This window comes from Mobula birostris, chromosome 6 (genome assembly GCF_030028105.1).
Source record: "Mobula birostris isolate sMobBir1 chromosome 6, sMobBir1.hap1, whole genome shotgun sequence".
NCBI classification, from domain to species: Eukaryota; Metazoa; Chordata; class Chondrichthyes; order Myliobatiformes; family Myliobatidae; genus Mobula; species Mobula birostris.
This window is the reverse complement of record NC_092375.1, coordinates 187,520,504-187,539,844: the sequence shown is the minus strand read 5'-3', so window position 1 is coordinate 187,539,844 and position 19,341 is coordinate 187,520,504. Positions and strand designations below refer to the sequence as shown.

General features: G+C 39.3%; 1 protein-coding gene across 1 annotated transcript in view; it reads left to right on the top strand.

Annotated features, from left to right (window-relative positions):
• The window catches only part of LOC140198776 (uncharacterized), a 113,221-nt gene that overhangs the window by 53,591 nt on the left and 40,289 nt on the right, over nucleotides 1–19,341 (top strand). The window contains exons 32-38 of the mRNA XM_072259786.1: nucleotides 533–556; nucleotides 1,345–1,368; nucleotides 2,333–2,356; nucleotides 4,906–4,929; nucleotides 11,631–11,651; nucleotides 14,003–14,119; nucleotides 19,000–19,106. Of these exons, the coding sequence (XP_072115887.1) occupies nucleotides 533–556; nucleotides 1,345–1,368; nucleotides 2,333–2,356; nucleotides 4,906–4,929; nucleotides 11,631–11,651; nucleotides 14,003–14,119; nucleotides 19,000–19,106 (341 nt within the window). The remainder of the gene's footprint in view (nucleotides 1–532; nucleotides 557–1,344; nucleotides 1,369–2,332; nucleotides 2,357–4,905; nucleotides 4,930–11,630; nucleotides 11,652–14,002; nucleotides 14,120–18,999; nucleotides 19,107–19,341) is intronic.

Sequence of the window (19,341 nt, the reverse complement as noted above, 5' to 3'; positions counted from 1 at the left end):
ACAACAGCAAGCGGTTCTGAAGCAAACAATTTATTCAGCTGGATAACAGTAAAAGTTGAACCACAACAGGACTAAATTTGCTCAGAATTTTGAAGGGCCGCTTTGATTTGGAAAAATAGTGAGATGCAAATGAATTGAGCGATAGATGATTGAGTAAGATGTGCCAATCCACGAAGCCATACCTACAGCCTGCAAGGTTTGGCTCATTGATGAAAAAAAATCAGTTGATTTCCACTGCAGGAAAGTGACTTGAGATAAAATTTCTCTATAGTTAATACAAAATTCATCCCTTTCTTGTAACTTTAATGTGTATGAGGGAGATGAAGGTTAAGTTATTAGAGTGGTTATTTTGGAGAAACTTCTCTGACATCCTCTGGCAATCAGAGAAGATGGAAGCTTGTCACTGGAGAACATTTTACGCATTTCAGCACCATTAACTGTGAGGTATTCTGCATTTGATACAATCACATCGACGTCTGAAATTCTGCATTCAATAGTTTCATATTAAATTTTATAACTGTCTCTTTTTCAGTGGCCACCTCACCAACACCAACAGGTATGATCTGAACGTTTCCATCCCAGTTTTTCAAGTGAATATAATTGGGATTTCTTTCACCACTTTTCCACTTTCCTTTGAAATATTCACACAAATATATTCAGTTGATATTCTGTTATTGACCATGATTCTCAAGGCATCAATTGATAAGGAGAATGAAAAACTGTTAAGTCCTATGAGCAGAGATTGATAAAAAGATTTGGATAAAGTGAGGTATAGGGTAGCTTAAATTAAATTATACAGCAATCTCTTTTACAGTCAATGCCAATGAAAGGACATGAGATTTGTGCGAGAAAGTTTCACTGTGCTGGAGTCATGCTTATAGGTTCAGAGAACAAGACAGCACAGAAGAAAGGCCCAAAGGCTGATCAATCCATGCCAATCCATCGATCTGCCTGGGTCCATTGACCTGCACTATGCTATAGCACTCCCATCCATGTACCTATCTAAATTTCACTTCAATGTTGAAATCAGAATCACGTCAACCACCTGTGCTGTCATCTTGTTCCTCACTCTCACTACCTTCTGAGTGAAGGTGTTCCTCGTCATGTTTACCTTAAACATTTCAACTTTAACCATGAAACCATCCTCACTAGCTCAGCCAGATTTTCAAGCATCCTCTTTGCACTGAGCGATATTAATGGGATTTGAAGGTGATTTATTTCTGAAAATGCTCTCAATAGGATTAAGTTCATTAGAATGGGTCAGTTATCTAAGATAACATGAGTATTTGGATATTACTAATAGAAAATAGCTTCAACTAAATTGTACATCAATCTCTTTTACAGATAATGGTACAAATAACATGACAGGTAGGAGCAATAAATTTTTTTTCTGATTGAAACAATTTCAGTGAAATGGCTATTGGGTGTTGGAAATTAATTGAATTCAAACTGATATTTCAATATGTTTTCTCATATCAATTCTTACCTTTAAAAGATACTCTCTTATAATTAGAGATAATATATTTGCTTTCTGACAATATTTCAGAGAAATAGTACTCAACTGAGCTCCCTGCACATTGAAGGGATTATTTTAATCAGTTCTGACTTCCATTCCCTCGTGACTGAGCAATATTTTTGACAGAGAGATGAATACTTTACAAGGCTCTACAATTCTCTGATATTTCCTGGTCCTTGGTGGAATTTACTTAGGAAACAATGAAGTCCTTGCTAAGTTTTGGATTCCAGGACAACTCCACAAGCACTTCTCAAAACTGGGCAATGTTGCTGTTTAAGATTTACAACAGCAAACGGTTCTGAAGCAAACAATTTATTCAGCTAGATAACAGTGAAAGTTTAACCACAACAGGACTAAATTAGCTCAGAATTTTCAAGGATCGCTTTGATTTGGACAAATAGTGAGATGCAAATGATTTGAGCGATAGATCATTTAGAAAGTTGTGCCAATCCGCGAAGCCATCACTACAGCATGCAAGGTTTGGCTCATTGAAGAAAAAGTATCAGATGATTTCCATTGCAGGAAAGCGACCTGAGATAAAGTTTCTTTATGGTTAATACAAAATTCATTGCTTTCTTGTAACTTTACAATGTGTATGAGGGAGATGAAGGTTAAGTTATTAGAGTGGTTATTTTGGAGAAACTTCTCTGACATCCTCTGGCAATCAGGGAAGATGGAAGCTTGTCACTGGAGAACATTTTACGCATTTCAGCACCATTAACTGTGAACTATTCTGCATTTGATACAATCACATCGACGTCTGAAATTCAGCATTCGATAGTTTCATATTAAATTTTATAATTTTCTCTTTTTCAGTGGCGACATCACCAACACCAACAGGTATGACCTGAACGTTTCCAGCCCAGTCTTTCGAGTGAATATAATTGGGATTTCTTTGACCACTTTTTCTTTTTCCTTTTCCTTTGAAATATTACACAAATTTCTTCAGTTGATATTCTGTTATTAACCTTGACTCTAAAGGAATTAAGGCATCAATTGATAAGGAGAATGAAAAACTGTTAAATCCTGTGAGTAGGGATTGATAAAAAGTTTTGGATAAAGTGAGGTATAGGATTGCTTAAATTAAATTATACAGCAATCTCTTTTGCAGTCAATGCCAATGAAAGGACATCAGATTGGAGGAAGAGTATTTTTTTGTGCCAGAGTCATGCTTATAGTTTTTCCAACACTACAGCAGAGATAAAAGTCCCAAAGGCTGAGTAATCCATGCTGATCTATTGATCTGCCTAGTTCCATTGACCTGCAGTATGCTATAGCACTCCCATCCATGTATCTATCTAAATTTCATTTCAGTGTTGAAATCAGAATCACATCAACCACCTGTGCTGTCATCTTGTTCCTCACTCTCACTGTCTTCTGATTGAAGATGTTCCTCTTCATGTTCTCCTTAAACATTTGAGCTTTAACCCGGAAACCATGATCACTAGCTGAAGCAGATTTTGAATCATGCTCTTTGCACTGTGATACTAATGGAATTTGAAGGTGATGTATTTCTGAAAATGCTTTCATGAGTATTAATTACATTAGACTGGGTCAGTTATCTAAGATAACATGAGTATTTGGACAATACTAATAGAAAATAGCTTCAACTAAATTGTACATCCATCTCTTTTACTGTTAATGGCACAAATGAGACGACAGGTAGGAGCAGTAAATTTTCGTTTTGATTGTAACAATTTCAGTGAAATGGCCATTGGTCATTTGAAATTAAGTGATTTGAATTTGATATTTCGATATATTTTCTCATCTCAATTCTTACCTTTAGAAGATACTCTGTCATAATCAGAGATAATATATTTGCATTCTGATGATATTTCAGATAAATAGTGCTGAATGAAGCTCCCTTCATATTGAAGAGATTATTTTAGTCAGGTCTGACTCTCATTCTCTCTAGTGACTGAGCAATATTTTTGACTGAGAGATGGAATACTTTACAGTCAATGCTAATGAAGCGACATCAGATTGGAGCAAGAAAGTTTCATTGTGATGGAGTCATGTTTCTAGGTCTGCCTACTCCCATTGACCTGCAGTTTACCATAGCCCTCCATATCCCTCCCATCCATGTACCTATCTAAATTTTTCTTATATGTTGAATTCAGTATCACATCCACCACCTGCGCTGTCACTTCCATTCTCACTCTCACCACCTTCTGAGTGAAGATCTTCCCTTTCATGTTCACCTTAAACATTTCAACTTTAACCCTTACTCCTTGACCACTAGGTCTAGTCTCACACACCTTCAGTCTGCTTGCATTCATCCTATCACTACCCCTCATAATTTAGCATACCTCTCAGAAATCTCCCCTCAGTATTCTACGTTCTAATTAATAAAGTCCTAACCTATTCCACCTTTCCCTGTTACTCAGACCCTCAAGTCCCAGACACATCCTTAAAAATCTTGTCTGCACTCTTTCAATCATATTTACCCCTTTCCTTTAGGTAGGTGAACAAAGCTGGACACAATACTCCAAACTTGTCCTCACTAACGTTTGATACAATTTGAACATTACATCCCACCTCTTGTACACCGTGCATTGATTTGTGAAGGTCAATGTGCCAAAATCTTTCCTTACCATTCTATCTGCTTGTGACATGACTTTTAAAGAGTTATTGATCTGTATTCGCGGATCACTCTGTTCTACTGCATTCTTTAGTGCTCTTCCCTTCACTGAGTAGGACCCACTCTTCTTGGTCCTCCTACAGTGACAGAGCCTGACATTGTGTGTGCACATAGTCTTGACACCGAATTGCTTGGAGAGAGAGAGAGAGAGAGAGAGAGTTTAAAAGAAGTGAGCAGTGGCAGATGGCACATTACTTCAAGCCACATATCTAAGATGACAGCGGATAGGTTGTAAGACTGCAGAGTTTAAAAGAAGTGAGCGCGTGCAGTTGATAGAATTATGTCAACGGCTTAACTGATATACTGAATTTTTGCAAACTGCCGAGAAATGAGAGAATCTCCTGTGCTTTCTTCATAATTGCACATGTGTGCTGGGCCCAGGGCAGGTCCTCTGAAATGATAACACTGAGGAATTTGAAGTTGCTGACCCTCTCCACCTCCGAAGCTTTGATCATTACTGGCTCATAAGCCTTTGGTTTCCTCCTCCTGACGTTAACAATCAGCTCCTTGTTCTTGCTGATATGGAGTGAGAGGTTGTTGTTGTGGCACCACTCAGCTGGATACTGTATTCAATCATCTTCTTTGCGCTGTGTGGCATTAACTGAGTTCGAATGTAATTTATTTCTCAGAATGGTTTCATGAGTACTAAGTACATTAGACATGGTCTGTTATCTGAGGTAACATGAGTACTTAGATGATACTAATAGAAAATAGCTTCAACTAAATTGTAAATCAAACTCTTTTACAGAAAATACCACAGCAGTAATGACAGGTAGGAGCACTAAATTTTCATTTTGAATGTTACAATTTCAGTGAAATGACCATTGATCATTGGAGATTAAGTTTATTGAATTTGTTACTTCACTATGTTTTCTCACATGAATTCTTAACATTACAAGATAGTCTTTCATAATTAGAGATAATATGTTTGCTTTCTGATGCCATTTCAGCGAAATAGTGCTCAACGATGTTCTCTTCATACTAAAGAGATGATTTCAGTCAGGTCTGATTTCCATTCTCTACAGGCAATGAGCAATATTCTTTTCAAGGTGGATGAACATTCTCGAAGTCTCTAATATTCTCTCTTCCTCTGTGGAATTTATTAAGGAAACAATGAGGTTGCTTGTTAATGTTTGGATTCTAGGGACACTTCTCAAGCAAGTAACTGGGCAATGTTGCTGAGTAAGATTTATAACAGCAACCGGTTTGAAGCAAACTATTTATTCAGTTTGATAACAGTGAAAATTGAACCACCACAGCACTAAATTAGCTCAGAATTTTGAAGGACCGGTTTGTATTGGAAGAATAGTGAGATGCAAATGAATTGAGTGATAGATCATTGAGTAAGTTGTGCCAATCTGCTAAGCCATCACTGCAGCACCAAGGTATGGCTCATTGAAGGAAACAAAAACCAGTTGATTTCCATTGCAGGAAAGCGACCTGAGAGAAAATTTGTTTATGGTTCATATAATATTCATCTCTTTCTTGAAACTTTATGAATGTGTATGAGGGAAATGAAAGTTAAGTTATTAGAGTGGTTATTTAGTAAAACCATCACTGACATCCTTTATCAATCAGAGAAGATGGAACCTTGTCACTGGAGAACACTTGACCCGTTTCAGCACCATTAACTGAGAACTATTCTGCATTTGATGCAATCACATCAACGTCAGAAATTGTGCATTTGATAGTTTCATATTAAATTTTATAATTTTCTCTTTTTCAGTGGGGCCCACATTAACCAGGCCTCTGAAGGAATTATGGCATAAATTGACACGGAGAATGCAAACCTGTTAAATCACAAGGACAGACTTGAGAGAAAGATTTGAATAATGCGAGGTATAGGATAGCTTCAGTTAAATTCTACAGAAAACTCTTTTTCAGTCAATACCAATGTAAGGGCATCAGATACGAGCAGGAAAGTTTCATTGTGATGAAGTCATGGACATAGGTTCAGAGAAGAGTACAGCACAGAAAAAGACTCAAGGCTGATCTAGTCCATTCCAAACCATTGATCTACCTCGTCATAATGACGTGCACTAGATCATAGCCCTCCATATCTCTCCTATCTATGTACCTATCCAATTTTTTCTTAAACATTGAAATCGAAATTACATCCACCAGCTGGGCTATCATCTCATTCCACTTTCTCACCACCTTCTGAACGATGATGTTCCCCTTCATTTTCACCTTTAATATCTCACCTTTCACCCTTAATCCAAAGCCTCCAGTTCTAGTCTCACCCAGCCTCAGTGGAGAATGCCTGCTTGCATTAATAAAGTCCCAACCGATTCAGCCTTACCCTATAAGTCAGTTCCTCCATTCACAGTAAAATCCGTGTAACTTTTCAATCTTATTTGCATCTTTCCTGCAGGTAGGTGACCAAAACTGGATATAATGCTCCAAATTAGGCCTCAGCAACATCTTATACAATTTCAACATAACATCCCAACTCCGGTACTCAAGCATTAATTTATGATGGCCATGTTCCAAAAGCTTTCTTTATAACTCTATCTACATTCAAGCAATGATGGATCTTTATTCCTATATCCTTCTGTTCTACTGAATTCCTCAGTGGACTACCACTTATCCTGTAAAACCTACCTTCCTTGGTCCTCTCAAAGTGGATGAGCCTGACATTTTGTGTGCTACAGTCTTAAGGAATTGGTTGGAGGGAGAGAGGGTTCAAAAGAAGGAAGTGAAAGAACTGTAAAGAAGTTTGTCAAAGATTTCGATGACATGCCCAATCTCCTCAAATCATAGGAATTTACTTGACTACTTTGCCTTCTTCTCAGAACAAATTCTAATGCTGTTCAATAATATTCAGTTAGCACACTTTTACAACTTTTGCAGTCTTATTAGGTTTGGTGTCTTTGTAAGGCATGAGTGATAATGGAATGCGTGAGTGGTATTCTTTTGCTGGAAGGCTGAATAAAACAGATGCCCAGAATGTTCTCTATTCCATGTACATGTGGTTAATAACCTGAATATTTTGATTTTTCTACAAGAAACATGAATACAAAATATCTTTAGTCAGTTTAGGAGCACACAAAGAGAATTATGGCAGAAGTTGAAAAGGGGAAGGAGAAACTGGTAAATCACTAGTACAGGCATTTTAATAAAGATTTGGATACTGCTAGGTGTTGAATAGATTGATCTAAATTATACAAGTTCTGAGTTAGTCAATGCCACTGAAAGGATAATAGATGACAGCACAACATTTTCATTGTGATTGTTATATTAATCACAGGAATTAGTTGTTTGCCATTAGAAATTAAGTTACTTGACCTTGCTATTTGAATGCATATTTTTGTAGAAATTCTCAGTGTCACAAGACAGGCTGTGAGAACGTTTGCTTTGTGATCATTGTAATTTGAGAATACAAAGAATTTATTTGATCACTTTATCTTCCTAAGTTTCTCAATAGCAATAATTTCACACCTATTATCCAAATTTGCAGTCACATCCGAATTCACTTCATTATAAAGAACGAGGAACAATTTCTTTGCACTGAAGGCACATATATCAGATGTCCAGTGTTCTATTGTATTAAAATGGTCAGATAAAGTAACATAGATTAGACTTAACTCACTTGGAGGGTCATTGAGATAATGATTTGCACTGTGTAGCATTACCTAAGTTTGAATATAATTTATTTGTGGAAATGCTTTCACGTGTACTAATTATATCAGACATGGAGAAAAGACCAAGTTCACTCAACCTATTCTCATAAGGCATGCTCCCTAATCCAGGCAACATCCTTGTAAATCTCCACTGCTTTTCTAATTTCCACATCCTTCCTGTAGTGAGGCGATCAGAAATGAGCACAGTACTCCAAATAGGGTCTGACCAGGGTCCTATATAGCTGTAACATTACCTCTCGGCTCTTGAACTCAATCTCACGACTGGTGAAGGCCAATACACTGTATGCCTTCTTAACCACAGAGTCACCTGCGCAGCAGCTTTGAGTATCCTATGGACTCGGACCCCAAGATCCCTCTGATCCTCCACACTGCCAAGTGTCTTACCATTAATACAATATCCTGCCATCATATTTGACCTACCAAAATGAACCACCTCACACTTATCTGGGTTGAACTCCATCTGCCACTTCTCAGCCCAGTTTTGTGTCCTATCGATATCCCGCTGTAGCCTCTGACAACCCTCCACACTAACCACGACATCCCCAACCTTTGTGTCATCAGCAAATTTACTAACCCATCCCTCCACTTCCTCATCCAGGTTATTTATAAAAATTGAGAAGAGTAGGGATTCCAGAACAGATCCCTGAGGCACACCACTGGTCACCGACCTCATGCAGAGTATGACCCATCTACAACCACACTTTGCCTTCTGTGGGCAAGCCAATTCTGGATCCACAAAGCAAGGTCCCCTTGGATCCCATGCCTCCTTACCTTCTCAATAAGCCTGGCACGGGGTACCTTGTCAAATGCCTTGCTGAAATCCAGATACACTACATCTTCTTCTCTACCTTCAGCAATGTGTTTACTCACATCCTCAAAAAATTCAATCAGGCTCGTAAGGCACATCCTACCTTTCACAAAGCCATGCTGATTATTCCTAATTATATTATACCTCTCCAAAAGTTCATAAATCCTGCCTCTCAGGATCTTCCCCATCAACTTACCAATTACTGAAGTAAGACTCACTGATCTATAATTTCCTGGGCTATCTCTACTCCCTTTCTTGAATAATGGAACAACATCTGCAACCCTCCAATCCCCCGGAACCTCTCCTGTCCCCATTGATGATGCAAAGATCATTGCCAGGGGCTCAGCAATCTCCTCCTTCGCCTCCCACAGTAGCCTGGGGTATATCTCATCCGGTCCCAGTGACTTATCCAACTTGATGCTTTCCAAAAGCTCCAGCACATCCTCTTTCCTAATGTCTATATGCTCAAGCTTTTCAGTCTGCTGTAAGTCATCCCTACAATCACCAAGGTCCTTTTCCGTAGTGAATACTGAAGCAAAGTATTCATTAAGTACCTTCGCTACCTCCTCCGGCTCCATACACACTATTCCACTGTCACACTTGATTGGTCCTATTCTCTTATGTCTTAACCTCTTACTCTTCACATACTTGTAGAATGCCTTGGGGTTTTCCTTAATGCTGCTTGCCAAGGCCTTCTCATGGCCCCTTCTGGCTGTCCTAATTCCATTTTTAAACTTCTTCCTGCTAGCCTTATAATTTTCTAGATGTCTCTCAGGTGATTTCCAGTGCAGGAAAGGGACCTGCGAGAAAAATTTTAGACCATAAGCCCATATGATATAGGAGCAGAATTAGGCCATTTGGCCCATTGAGTCTGATCCAATTTTCCTCTCAGTAGTGTCAGCACCAATCTCCTGCCTTCTCTTCATATCCTTTCATGCCCTGACCAATCAAGAATCTATCAACCTCTGCCTTAAATATACATAAAGACTTGGCCTCCACAGCTGCCTATGGCAAAGAATTCCATAGATTCACCACTCTCTGGCTAAAGAAGTTCCTTTTCATCTCCGTTCTAAAAAAGACACTCTACCATTCTGAGGCTATGACTTCTGGCCTTGGACTCTCTCACCATTGGAAACATGCTTTCTACATCCTCTCTGTCGAAGCCTTTCACTATTCAATAGTTTTCAATGAGGTCACCCCTCGTTCTTCTGACCTCTAGTGAATTCTGGCCCGGAGCCGTCAAACACTCTTCATGTGACAAGATAAGATAAGGGGCCCAAACCTGCTCACAAACCTCCAAGTGAGGCCACACCAGTGTTTTATAAAGTCTCATCATTGCTTTTATATCCTAGTCCTCTTGAAATGAATACTAACGTCACTTTTGCCTTCCTCACCACAGACTCAACCTTCAAATTAATCTTTAGGGAATCCTGCACAAGGGCCCCCAAGTCCACCATCACCTCAGTTTCTTTCGTATTTTCTCACCATTTAGAAAATAGTAAACTCTTTCATTTCTTCTACCAAAATGCATGACCATACACTTCCTGACACGGTATTCCATCTGCCTTTTTTTTTTTCCCATTCCCCATATCTGTCTAAGTGATTCAGTAGCCTCTCTACTTCCTGAAAACTACCTGCCCCTCCACCTACTTCATATTGTCTGCAAACTTTTCAACAAAGCCATCAATTCCATCATCAAAATCATTGACATATAACATGAAGGAATTTGTCCCAGCACAGACCCCTGTGGAACCCACATGTCACCAGCAGCCAACCAGAAAAGACTCCCTTTATCGCCACTCTTTGTCTCCTACCAATCAGCCACTGCTTTATCCATGCTTGAATCTTTACTGTAGTACCATGGGCTCATAGCTTGTTCGGCAGCCTCATGTGTGGCACCATGTCAAAGGCCTTTTGGAAATTCAAGTAAACTACATCAACTGATTTTGCATGTTATTTCTTCAAAGAATTCCAACATATTTAACAGGGAAGATTTTCCTTTGAGGAAACTATGCTGACCACAGCCTACTTTATCATGTGCCACCAACTACCCTGACACCTCATCCTTAATAATCGACTCCAACACCTTCCCAACCACTGAGGTCAGATTAGCAGTCCTATAATTCCCTTTCTTCTGCCCCTCTCCCTTATTAAAGAGTAGAGTAACATTTGCAATTTTCATTTAGCTTCTCCTTCTCAAATTTCACGGTGAATTCAATCATAATTATGATCACCTCCCCTAAGGGTTCTTGAACCTTAAACTCTCTAATCAATTCTGGTTCATTGCACAGCACCCAATCCAGAATAACTGATCCCCTAGTAGGCTCAATCACAAGCTACTTTAAAAAGCCATCTCATAGGCATTCTAGATATTTGACCTCTTGGAATCCAGTACCAACCTAATTTTCCCAATCTACCTGCATATTGAAATCACCCATGACTATTGTAGCATTGCCCTTTCAGCATGCATTTTCTATCCCCCATTGTAAATTGTAGACCACATGCTTACTACTGTTTGGGGGTCTGTATACAACTCAAATATGATGACAGAATATAGTATAGGTCAAATATAATGGCAGTGTGGAGGATCAGAGGGATCTTGGGGTTTGAGTCTACAGGACACTCAAAGCTGCTGTGCAGGTTGACCCTGCGGTAAAGAAGGCATATGGTGCATTGGCCTTCATCAACTGTGGGATTGAGTTTAAGAGCTGAGAGGTAATGTTACAGCTGTATAGAAGCCTGGTCAGACCCAAAATGCTAACCCTTTACCACTGTAACTAGCAGTTGTATTTTGTGAGAGGTTAAACTTACCGCACAAGAATCGTAATCAAAGTAAAACCTTGTTATCGTGCTGCATCAATGGAATAAATGGCAACTTATCTCTGGATTGATTTTACAAATATGTGTAGGTTCAGAACAACAGTTCTGTTTTCAGTGACAATCATGATAGGAGTGACTATATCATTATATGATACTGTGCATTTGATAGTCTCATATTAAATATTCTATTCTCTTTTATAGCGGTGACCACATCACCCACAGGTATGACCTGAATCTTTTCATTCTGTTTGTTGCATTATGGACTAGCATATCAGAATTAAAATTAATTTGCTTGAATTCCATACTTTAACATTACAAGATTATAAGGGCACATAGTGATGACAGAAGGAATTTGTTTGACATAAATTGCTTCTTTGCTTATTTAATCATTTCATATTAGGTTTTATTGCAAGTGCTTTTACTGCGAAACCATCCACAACAGGCGTGACCACATAGAATTATATTATTATATAAACAACTATTAGGCCTCTTGGCCCACAATTTTCTTGCTACCTATGAAGTATTTCTCTATTCTTATTCAATTTACCAGAAGAGATTTTATAAATTTATAAGTGGAAAGGTGTAACTAGGAAGAGATTAGGGTTCTTCAAATACATCTTTGTGTGGGGCCCCAGAAGATGGGTGAGGTGCTTTATGAACTTTCTCCTCTTTTTTTTAACCATGGAGAAAAACATGTAGACTTCAGAACTTGAGATAGGTAAGGGGGTTATCTTGGGGATAGTCTGCATTACAGCAGTGTAGGTGCTGGGGCCTGATTAGATTTATCTAAGAACACTGTGGGAGGCCAACTAGAAATTGCATGAGCCCTAATTGAGATTTACACTCAGTGGCTGCTTTATTAGGTATACCTGTGCAACTGCTTGTTAATACAAGTATTTAATCAGCCAATCATGTGCCTGTAACTCAATGCATAAAAGCATGCAGATATGGTCAAGAGGTTCAATTGCTGATCAAACTGAACATCAGAATGGGGAAGAAATGTGATCGAGGTGACTTTGACCATTGAATGATTATTGATGCCAATTCGTATCTCAAAAACTGCTGATCTCCTGGGATTTTCATGCACACCAGTTTACGGTTTAAAGAGTTTACAGAGAATAGCACAAGAAACAAAACAAAAACATCCAGTGAATGGCAGTTCTGTAGACAAAAATGCCTTGTTAATGAGGGAGGTCAGAGGAGAATGAGTAGACTGGTTCAAACTGACAGGAAGGCAACAGTAACAAGCATTACAACAGTGGTGTGCAGAAGAGCACAATACATTGAACCTTGAGTGGGTGGTCTACAGAACCTGAAAGCCACAAACATACACTCAGTGTATGCATTATTGTTAATGACAGGTGAGATGCCAGAAGGATGTGCTGACATTGGAGAGGGTCCAGATGAGGTTCACCAGAATGATCCTAGGAATGAAAGGAGCATTTGATGACTCTGGGCCTTAACTTGCTGGAATTTAAAAGAATGAGGGAGGGTCTCATTGAAACCTATCAAATATTGAAAAGTCTAGATAGAGTGGATGTGGAAAGGATGTTTCTTATGTTGGGGGAGTCTTAGACAAGAGGGCATAGCCTCAGAATAGAGGGAAGTCCAGTTAGAGAGATGAGAAGGAACTTCTTTAGACAGAGGGTGGTGAATCTCTGAAATTTGTTGTCACAGGCAGCCATGAAGGCCAAGTCATTGGGTATACTTAAGGCAGAAGTTGATAGGTTCTTGATTAGTCAGGGCATGAAAGGTTACAGGGAAGAAGGCAGGAGATTGGGGCTGAGAGGGAAATGGATCAGTCATGATGAATAGTGGAACAGACTTGATATTGTTTTCATGCTAGGAATATGTCAATGATGAAATTCTAGACCGTGCTAGAATTCTGCTCAAGGTGTTATTTTTGCTCCATTTTGAATAATTGCTTAAATTTTGGAGGAGCTACAGAAAAGAATTCTGTCAAACCATTCGCGTTGTACCATGATACAATGAGAATTGAAACATTTAAAGGGAACTGGCATGCTTTAGAAATCAAGAGAGCTTCCCAATTATGTTGGCAGAATCACCCTTCACATTTTTGAATGGAAGGTGTAAGAAATCAATGGAAAAACGTTGTGAGAAATCCAGAGAAAAACCAGTTTCCGATGTTCTTTTGAGTTTTGTTCATCAAGCTACAATGATAATTTCTTTTATAGCTACTGTCCAAAACAGCCAAAGTACCTTCTGTCTATTTTAGCAGGATAACCATCTTGTGATAAAAGCTTACTTCTTGGCTGTGCTGATTCAATTGACTGTACAGTCTTGTTAAAAGAAATGGCCTAGGTAGGAACCATGAATTAGCGCAAAAGTCAAACTGACTGAGGAACTCGACAGGTCAAGCATTATTTGTGGAGGCAAAGAAATGGTTAACATTTACCATTGGAACTTTATTTCATGCCATTCTGGACATTTATACCTAATATTTGGAATTGTGTTGAATGTGTATTTGGGCAGGATTTTGATAGTAACTTATAAAAGATAAACTTTAATTAGTTTATTAAGGCTGTATTTAATCTAGATAATTTTTATTTCAGCACAAAGCTGTTCATCGACTGATTGTGGAGAAAACGCAATTTGCAGACCCTTGCATTCTGGCCCTAAATGTGAATGTGCCTATAACCTTTACAGAGAGAATGGGATCTGTGTGACAGGTAAGTATATAAAATTTTCTATTTAGAATGCTGCAAACTACTGGTATTATTAGGAAATATTGCAATTTGATGTGTTTTCTAAATCTGATTAGACTTAAAAGTCACATTTATATTTTAAAAATACCACCAAAATTTTAAAGCCCAAACAAAATATCTATTTAGACAATAGACAATACGTGCAGGAGTAGCCCATTTGGCCCTTCAAGCCAGCACCACCATTCACTGTGATCATAGCTGATCATCCACAATCAGTATCCCGTTCCTGCCTTCTCCCCATATCCCTTGACTCCGCTATCATTAAGAGCTCTATCTAACTCTTTCTTGAAAGCATCCAGAGAATTGGCCTCCACTGCCTTCTGAGGCAGAGCATTCCACAGATTCACAACTCTCTGGGTGAAAACATTTTTCCTCAACTCCGTTCTAAATGGCCTACCCCTTATTCTCAAACTGTTGCCTCTGGTTCTGGACTCCCCCAACATCGGGAACATGTTTCCTGCCTCTAGCGTATCCAATCCCTTAATAATCTTATATGTTTCAATCAGATCCCCTCTCATCCTTCTAAATTCCAATGTATACAAGCCCAATCGCTCCAATCTTTCAACATATGACAGTCCCGCCATCCTGGGAATTAACCTCGTGAACCTACACTGCACTCCCTCAATAGCAAGAATGTCCTTCCTCAAATTTTGGAGATTTAAATATTTAAAGTCAAAGTTGAGTTTATTGTCATGTGCACAAGTACGTTTGTAGATTTATGAACAGGTGCAATGACAAGCAACCAGCAGCATAAACACAAGAGATTCTGCAGATGCTGGAAAGCCAGAACAACACACACAAAATGCCAGAGCAACTCAGCAGGTCAGGCAGCATCGAAAGAAATGAATAGAGAGTCAACCTTTCAGGCCAGACCTTTCTTCAGGACTGAGAAGGAATGGTGAAGATGCCTTAATAAAAATGTGGGGGGAGGGGAAAGAGGCTAGCTCGAAGGTGGGAGGTGAAGTCAGGTGGGTGGGAAAGGTCAAGAGATGGAGAAGAAAGAATCTGATAGGAAGGGAGAGTGGACCATAGGAGAAAGGGAAGGATGGGGGTAAGTGATAGGCAGGTGAGAAGAAGTAAAAGGTCGGAATGGGGAATAAAGAAAGTGGGGGTGGGAAATTTGATTACCAGAAGGAAATCGGTATTCATGGGATCAGGTTGGAGAAATCGAGCAGTATTCCAGGCACTTGGCATCATTTCAGCAGCAATTACAAGAAAAACATAAAATATAACTTTTACAAGAAAGAAAACAAAAACAGAGTCCATATTAGCGCAAAATGATCAAAGTGTAGTAATTTGGGTTTTGTTTAAGAACTGAATGATTGCAGGGAGCTCCTTTCCAGAATAAAGAATGAGACTGTAGGTTTAGAAAGGGATAAGAATGTAACTTCAGCCAACAAGGAGACAAAAATACTAAAAGTTTGGTGAGTATAGGACTTGAAGTGTTATATTTAAATGCACACAGTATAAGAAATAAGATGGATCATCTTGTGGCATATTTAGGAATTGTCAGGTAGAATGTGGACCACAGAGAATTCAGGGTGTTGTGTAATGAACCAGATCTAACTGGAGAGTTTATGGTAAAGAAACCCTTCTGACGTGATATTCAGCGATGACCAAGTGCAGAGGGAGTGACATTTGAAGCGGAATGAACAGTCCACTGAATTTTAATAAGAACTATCACAGAACAAAAGGAAAATAATAAACAGTAGGCCATCAGGGCCACTAACTAAAACTCTCAAACTAAAAATATCTTAATTGCTAGGTTAACATCCTGAGACATCCAATTAGTGAAACAATTTTCATTAGGAAACCAAGAATGTGGGTGCAGTGGACAGTAAGGAAGGTTTTCAAAGCATGCAGTGGGACGTGGGCCATCTGTGAAAATGGGCTAATAAATGGTGGATAGAATTTGATGCAGTCAAGTATGAGGAGTTGCACTTTAAAAGGACAAACCAAGCTAGGACTTACTTAGACCAGCGGTCCCCAACCACCGGGCCGTGGACCGGTACCGAGCCGCAAAGCATGCGCTACCGGGCCGTGAGGAAACGATATGATTTGGCGATATGAGTCAGCTGCACCTTTCCTCATTCCCTGTCACGGCCACTGTTGAGCCATTACGCATGCGAGGTCATTACCCGCACGTCATCCATGTCAGCGCGGGAAGGAGATCAACTCCTTGAACTTGCAAATGACAGCAGGCTGAAAAGCATGTTTGACATAACATCTCTGCCGGCATTCCGGATCAAAGTCAAGGCTGAATATCCTGAGATAGCCACGAAAGCACTGAAAACATTGCTTCCATTTCCAACATATCTCTGCAATGAATGCAACGAAACTAAATTGCGGAATAGATTGGACATAAGGAACCTCCTTCGAGTATCGCTGTCTCCCATCACCCCTCGATAGGACCGTCTTGTTGCAGGGAAACAAGCCCAGGGCTCCCACTGATTCAGCGATATTGGTGTGTTGCAGTGATTTTGTATATTCATACGGGGAAAATATGTGCCATGTGTTTAATATCCAAACGTTACTTAAAATGTTATGATGCTATTGACTTATATAACCATATAACAATTACAGCAGGGAAATAGGTGATCTCTGCCCTTCTAGTCCGTGCCGAACGCTACTTACCTAGTCCCACCGACCTGCACTCAGCCCATAACCCTCCATTCCTTTCCTGTCCATATAGCTATCCAATTTTTCTTTAAATAATATCGAACCTCCCTCTACCACTTCTACTGGAAGTTCGTTCAACACTTATTTCAAGCTCCCCTGACAATTGACTTATCGCTATATTCATGCGAGGAAAATATGCGCTGTGTGTTTAATATTAAACTCGTAGATAAACCCTTTTAGAAATGAGATTGAAGGTATTAGCCACTTATCACCCATATTGTGTTCGTGATTTACACCCCCTGACAGAATCGATTTGTCGAAAAAAATTGGTACGTACATGCATACGCAAATTACGCATGTGCACTGGTGCCCGCGCAAGGCTTCATGGTCATTGTAGTCTTTCTCGGGGTAAAGCTAACGTATTTGACAGCAACTCTCTCTCCACGACCCCGCACCCCCCCCCCCCCCCCCCCACAACGGCCGGTCCGCAAGAATATTGTTAATATGAAACCAGTCCGCAGCGCAAAAAAGGTTGGGGACCCCGACTTAGACAGTGGATGATAGGACACTGAGGAGTGCAGTAGAACAGAGGGATATGAAAATATAAATCCATAATTCCTTGAAAGTGGTGACACATGTAAATAGGGTTGTAAAGAGAGCTTCTGAAATATTGTTCTTCATAAATCAAAGTACTGAGTACCAGAGTTAGGATGTTGTGCGAGGATGTAAAATACATTGGTGAGGTCTAATTTGGAGTATTGTGTGCCGTTCTTATCACCTCCTGACAGGAAAGATCAATAAGTTTGATACAGGGAAAAATTACAAGGATGCTGTCAAGACTTGAAGACCTTAGTTTAGGGAAAGGTTGAATAAGTTTTCCTGGAGCACAGGAGAATGAGGGGAGATTTGAGAGACAGACAAAATAATGATGTTTATAGCTAGGATAAATGCAAGCAGGCTTTTTTTCCACAGAGGTCAGGTAAGAGTAGAGCCAGAGGTCATAGGTTAAGTATGAAAAGTGAAATATTTAGGGGAAATCTGAGGGGGAATTTCTTCACTCAGAGGGTGGTACGAGTGTGGAACCAGCTGCCAGCGGAAGTGGTGGACACAGGTGCTATTTCAATACCTAAGAGAAATTTGGATGAGTACATGGGTCGGAAGGGTATAGAGGGTTTAGTTCAGGTGCTGGTCAATGGATCTAGGCAGAAGAATAGTTTGGTGTGGACCCGTTCTTGTGCTGTAGAGTCCTATGATTCTTTACCCTCTGACTGTAGTTTTCACAATGGTGTCTTGCCACCAGTGGCGGACAAATAAATATGTTTAATAAATGTTGACCTTGCTGCTGATGCCCATGTCCCATGAATGAATAGGTGCTTTTTCATTCTTTCCTAATGTTCCATTTGATCCTTTTCAAATTGGTAAATTGGTTAATTGTTGTTACATGCACCAAGACAAAGTGAAAAACTTTGTTTTGTATGCTTTCCATATACAGTAGATAATTTCATTACAACAGTGCATTGAGTTTGTACAAAGAAAGATAATGACAAAACTCAGAAAAAGTGCAGAGCAGGCAGCTAATGAGGTGCAAGGCCCATGAGACCAAGAGACCATCTTATACTAGGGTCCTTTCTATAGTCTTATCACAGCAGAATGAAAGCAGTTCTTGAGCCTGGTGGTATGTGCCTTCAGGCTTTTTATCTTCTACTCATTGGGGGAGTGGTGGAGAAGAGGGAATGTCCACAGCTGATGTGGTCTTTGATTATTTTTGTTTACATTACCAAGACAGTGAGAAATGTAGAAGTGCAGCGAGAGTCCATGGAGGGGAGGCTGATTTCCATGGTCTGTAGAGCTCTGTCCACAATTGTCTGCAGTTTCTTGTGATCAGGGGCGGAGCAGTTACCAGTTTCTAAAGTTAATCAAGAATTAAGTGTTCCTGGAATTTCATTCTCACTGAATCTTGGTGGTTTACAATTTGAATAAGCTAATAATAATAACCCAACAAGCAGAATAAGTCACTATTGAAGACCTTTAGAAATTAAGACAATCACTGATGGTTTTTGCACTGGGTCTTCGAAGTTTTCCAATTATTCATGAACTAATTACAATAAGAAAATGAAAAGGATGAGAGATGAGGAAGAAGTTACTGTCATTTATAATTAAATTCACAAAATCTTCTGAAATTTGAACACAATATAAATATTAGATTATTTTTGTTTAATATCTAGGCAAAACTTTTGGTGGAGAACTAACGCTCAAAGAAGAATTTCAAGAAGAGATGAAGGATGTATCATCGAAGATATATCAAGATCTTCTCAACCGTGTAACTGAAGTAGTATGTATTTATAGCTTTGAAGTTCATTTTATAAGTTAAAGACAATAAAAGACAAAAATAACCTTTGTTAAATGAGAAATTAATCAAAACTGCAAAATACTGAAATGTCTCTACAATTCATTAAGATTTGCAGGTCATCAATTCAATCCTCTAGTTCTCAAATGACATTTTCCCCAGCTTTACTCAAGCTATTGTACTGAAGCATTGAACAAAAACTGGGTGCAGCACTGGGTGC